Genomic DNA, 5,699 nt, shown 5'->3' with positions numbered 1-5,699 from the left:
ATATATATATATATATATATATATATATATATATGCCTAATCAAATGAAAACTAATTAGTTTATGCTGGCTGTACTGTGTGATCCAATGTGAGATAATCATTTAAGATAATTAATATTCTTCTTAAAATAAAATAAAAGGATAAATTAGTAATTTAGGTTGATTATTCATTTTACTATAATTAGTTTAATATATATTTCAATTTATTTTAATTATATTAATTAATTTATTATATATATACACACATATGGACCAAAATTCGGTGGCCTCCTCCGGCAAGTGATGACTTCCTCCGGTCATTTTGTCTGACCAAGATGCCGTTTCCGATGACCTTCTCCCTTCCCCTATCCCTGCTTCCGACCACCATCTACATCGACACTCCCTTCGATCTCCCCTTCAAAACGCCCTCTTCGAGTGATACCGTACTGGTACTACAGTTGGTATCACAATGGTAACACAATTGATATCGCATTGGTACCACAGTTGGTATCATAGTGGTCTCGAAGTTTACTTGGTGTGTTTTGAATATCACATTGTGTATCTTGGTGTATTTTGGGTATCATATGGTGTTCGCCGAAATAAGGTTTATTGGAGGTCAGAAGCAGGAGAGAGAGAGGAGAGAAAAAATTTAAATACCTAAAATGCCCTTTAATTAAAAATTTAAGTCAAATTACCAAAAATATTAGTTTTCTAATTTATCCATTTATTTGTGGTTGAGATTGGATCACACAATTATCACAAACTAACTAGTTCTCCTTTGAATGAACCTATATATATATATATATATATATATATAGAGAGAGAGAGAGAGAGAGAGAGAGAGAGAGAGGGTGTTTCAAATACTAACCAATTTTTTTTGTGTAAACTCTACTAACCAACATCAACCAATCACATTCTTTCTTTACTTCATGTTCAAATGTAACTTATAAATTGAATACAAGGGTCATTTTGTAATTTGACCTTTATGTAACTCCCTAATAATTATTTGAGAGTTACAAATCTTTTAAGCTCCCTCTAATTGATAATGAGGTAATTCCGATGTTCACGGTGTTCATGGTGTTCATATCCATCTAATGTCCATGAACATTCATCGTGTTCATATAAATGTTCACCGTGTTCATATAAATGTTCACCGTGTTCATGCGATGTTTTTACAAAAGTATCATTTGAACCGTTGTTCATAGGCATCTCAATTAATATATTAATTAAATGATTATTTTTATAGTCTCATTTAATAAGGACCATTTGATGAGAAAATAAACGATCAAGATCGGGTTAACATAGTTTGCACAATAGTTTTGGTTAGTATTTGAACCAGCCCCTATATAGGGGAACGATCAAATGCAAACCACTCAATTTGTACAAACCGTGCAAACCTCATTCAACCAATCATAATTTTTCATTTTGTTCATTTTTTTGTAATTATGAGAGGTTGATTAATCATTTTTATTGTGGAGGGTGTTAATCATAGATATTATCATCTTCATTATTTTAATTTTTAGAGAAATACATGAAACAGTTTCATTAATTTTAGAGAAATACATGAAACAGTTTCATTAAGTATTATATGAAACAATTTTACAACCATATATGAAAAAACTTGATCAAAAAAAAGTATTATATGAAACAATTTCACAAGATTAAACAATTTCATGTAAATTTTTCATAAGATTAAACAATGAAATCGACGGATGAAGGTGGTTTGCACGGTTTACACAAATGAGGGCGGTTTTTATTTGATCACTCCTATATATATATATATATATGGGTGGAGGTTCAAACGAGAACACCTCCATTTTATGAGAACGCGAGAACATCTTATCACATGTGATAATACACTTGAGGGGACTTGATGGTGTATGGATGACGAGCCTAAGTCGCACCAAAGGTTGTGTGCGTCTATAATTTAGTATCACATGTGATGGTCTTGATGGATCATAGTATCACATTAATAACACATTTATCACATGTGATAGTACATGTGAGGGGGCTTAGTGGTGTAATGAACAACTTGGCCTACAACCTAGATCGCGTTAAAAGTCCTTCATATCTCTAATTTAGTATCACATGTATATCATATGTATTATAATAATAGTATCACATGTGATTATTTATGATAATATGATGTTCTTACGTTCTCATAAAATAAAGATGTTCTCGTTTGAACTCTTCCCTATATATATATATATATATATATATATATATATATGAGAGAGAGAGATGTGCATAATTGTTCTGTCTATCCTGAATTCGTGACACAGACATAATATGATATAGGAGACTGATCTTGTTGCACTGTCCAGTCTCTTTTATGCCTCTCTACTCTATACTTGCTTTCACTTTGATGTTTTGCATGTCTATATATTGTATTGCATGCACCAGATGGGATCTAAAACCTATGAGGCGATCTCGGTCTTTATGTATGTTCCATGCAACATGCATGCATCCTTTTACAGATGTCTTCATTAATTTACTACAGCTTTACGTATATACACACATATATATATATAGAGAGAGAGAGAGAGAGAGATCCCGATGTTCTTTAAGACGGTAAAACTTCTTCAGCCAGGCACGACAGCTTCAAATGTTGGTAGTTAAACCACAACGACAGAATCTTAACTTTCCAGCTTAATTAGCACATACTTAATCAAGCATATGATTAAGATAAAGATATAATTATATATATATATATATCGTCTTTAATAAGAAAAAGGAAGATACAAACAAAACAAAAGAAACAAAGTGTAAAGCAAAAGTAAACATATATATTAATAATCCAAATATATATATATATATATATATATAGATATATGCAGGGGCGGAACACGACTGTTGTAGTCCGGGGGGCCGAATTAAGAACATCTTCAATAAATTTTTTAAAATTGAGAAAATAAATATTTTAGGCATATTTTTGCTCCAACAGCATCTCCAAAACTCTCCAAAATGGAGAAAACATGAGAGAGTGTAAACCAAAAATGATTATAACAAGAGAGAAACATTTTTTTTAGTATAATCACACCGATAGGAATCCTTGATATTAATGGTTTATGATAGAGAAATAATATTTTTATTAGAGTTTTAATTCTCCATGGGGAATATGCTGGACATGCTATAATACTGTAAAATTTTATAAATCTAAATTATTCGTTTTTAGACTATTAAATTAAAAAAAAAGTTTGATTAATGTAAGATTAAAACTCGAAACATTCAAAGTATTAACGGAAAATTAGTAATACCAACTTAAACATTATTTATATATAATTAATACATTATATAATTTACTCCAAAAACTTAGACATTCAAAGCATTAACAAAAAAATAGTAATACCAGTGTAATTTACTCTACAAACTTATGTCATGGAGTCCGATTATATCACTCTTGTATTTTCATCTAACCCATGCAGTAACAAATGTTTATTTAATCGACGAATTACTTTTTATCGCGGTTGTTATTAATATTTTATTAATTTTATAATTATGAAGACTTTGTTTGATCGTTATATCATCAAAACTTCATTTCAATATATTTTATAATCATAATGTTTAAGGTATTATTTAAGTATAAAATTATCATTTTAAAACTCTAAGGGGTCATTTACCTAAATGCTTACCCGGTAAACGCTTATCTTAAGAGTCAACACTATTATTTATTTTATCGGGTAAGATTGTAGTACATCAAAACGTATCTTATGCAACAATTTTACCTGGTAAGCGCTTAGCCAGATAAGAGTCGTCACCCTCACTTACGGGGTAAAACTTTCCATTCTTATCATCGCTCTTACCGGGTAAGATTTTTGCCCTTTGTCATGTTTAGCTGGTAAGAAAAATTGTCCAGTAAGTACTCACCGGGTAAACGTTTAGTAAACGGCCCCTAAATCTCCTTAACAATTGTTTCACAATAAAATATTTAGTTCTAACTATAGAAACCAACAATTTTTAGCCTAATTAAAATGAAAAATAAACAATATTTAGCTTGACAAACAATGAAGAGATCAAGTTATTATTTAAATAAAACATTTGCTAGACTTGATGTATATTATTTTAATGGTGAATAAATGGGGAGGCCAAAATAAAATTTTAATTATTTTATAATTAAATTTCCAATCTATTGTAGGATGGAGATGCAAAGGCACAGGGGCCATGGCCCCCCTATGCCCCTTAAGCCATCCGCCACTGGATATATGTATGTATATATATGCATGTGTGGGGTGTATACATATTTATATGTTCCACTACACAACACCAACATAAAGTTATCTGGTCTTGTAGAGACACAACATGAAGAATCAACAACAACTCCTATGCCCCGACCCGACCCGATCCGACCACAAGAAGACACCCAGACTGCCCAGTATATATCATCATTCGCCAATATTAAATCAGATTTTTTTTTCCTTTTGATTTTGTAAATTTGTCTCATCCTAAATCGTCATGGATCCTAATGATCAGTAACAAGCTATTTGAGCAATTCTGATATATACCAAAAAGATCGAATTAATATTAACCAAATTTCACCAAATTGTATCTGCAAACCAGTGATCACCCGATCTAAAGCTGGCTGTTACAAACAAAGCTATGCCAAGCACAACTCAAAAAGCAACAAACCCTAGCTCCATATTCGAACGGGAAAAATGAAACAATTAAGATGAAATAATCAACATAACGTTCGAAGATCGATCGAAGAACCATCTCATTGCGGTCGGAAAAAGAATATGCTGAGTTCTTGACCAATATTACCATCTGGGTCGATCAAATGGAAGGTTTCCGATCGAGTCATGGATTTACCAGTAACCCGATTAAAGAATCCCCTTAGATACATTATGTCTTCTTCACGTTCAACTTCTTTGGCCTTTATAATTCCTGCACCCACATGCACAGTTTCCATGTGCTTTAAAACCTTGATATCACTCGACGATGGCTGCCTCTTGAATGCAAACCCTACTTTTTTTCCATTACAGTACATGGTCCATGATGGTATAGACAGCAGAGATTTGTGATCACTACATGAAGAGGTAGAGCACTCAAGGGCGATTCTTAGATTGCCACTTTTCATTTCACGAGCCAGAAAGGTGGTGGAGATTGTGAGTTCAAGAAGGAGGATTGGGGTTTGCGATTTAGGGTTTGTTTGGATACAGAAGTTGACTTTTCCGGTGCGTGACCCAAAAATGGTGCCGGTGATGGCGGTGGCGGCGGTGGGGAATACTAAAGAAGAAGATTTGCGATGGTGGTAAGAATGAATTGGATAACTGTCGTCGACGTCGTTGTAATCTTGTTTTTCAACTAGGGTACAGGTGCAGGCTTGGATGAGTAGCTCCAAGATGGAGCGGAGGAGCCGCCATGAACGGACTTGTTTATGGCATTCGACGGTGGTGAAGTTGGGCGGAGCTACGGTGGGATAGGCCATTAATGGGGTTTTGGTGAGAGAGGTTGAGGCTTAGGGTGGAAGTTATGGGTGATGTAGGGTTTATATAGGGAATGTTGGCAGGTGACAACCCAAAAGAAGGCTGAAGGCTATAATTTAAATTCAAATAGGACTTTAAAAAGATATGGTCCCAAGTTGCAGAAAAACACTAGAAGCTCCTAAAAAGTTAACTTCATTATATGGAGCGGTTAGACCCGTTTTAATCCTTCTATGTCGGGTTTTATATAATATATATATATATATATATATATATATATATATATATATATATATATATA

The 5,699-nt window shown here is 33.1% G+C and overlaps 1 protein-coding gene across 1 annotated transcript; it reads right to left on the bottom strand.

Moving 5' to 3' along the window:
• Positions 1 to 4,689: 4,689 nt before the first annotated feature.
• On the bottom strand, positions 4,690 to 5,403 carry LOC112521793 (protein MIZU-KUSSEI 1-like). Its single transcript, XM_025130804.1, has one exon. The coding sequence runs from the start codon at positions 5,401 to 5,403 to the stop codon at positions 4,690 to 4,692; it is 714 nt and encodes a 237-aa protein (XP_024986572.1).
• Positions 5,404 to 5,699: the final 296 nt, after the last annotated feature.

This window comes from Cynara cardunculus (genome assembly GCF_001531365.2).
Source record: "Cynara cardunculus var. scolymus isolate 2C chromosome LG 1, CcrdV1, whole genome shotgun sequence".
NCBI classification, from domain to species: domain Eukaryota; kingdom Viridiplantae; phylum Streptophyta; class Magnoliopsida; order Asterales; family Asteraceae; genus Cynara; species Cynara cardunculus.
This window is presented reverse-complemented; position numbering and strand designations above follow the sequence as displayed.

Excerpts from the sequence above, each read along its gene's own strand:
- LOC112521793 (XM_025130804.1), bottom strand. The coding sequence starts at position 5,403 with ATGGCCTATCCCACCGTAGCTCCGCCCAACTTCACCACCGTCGAATGC.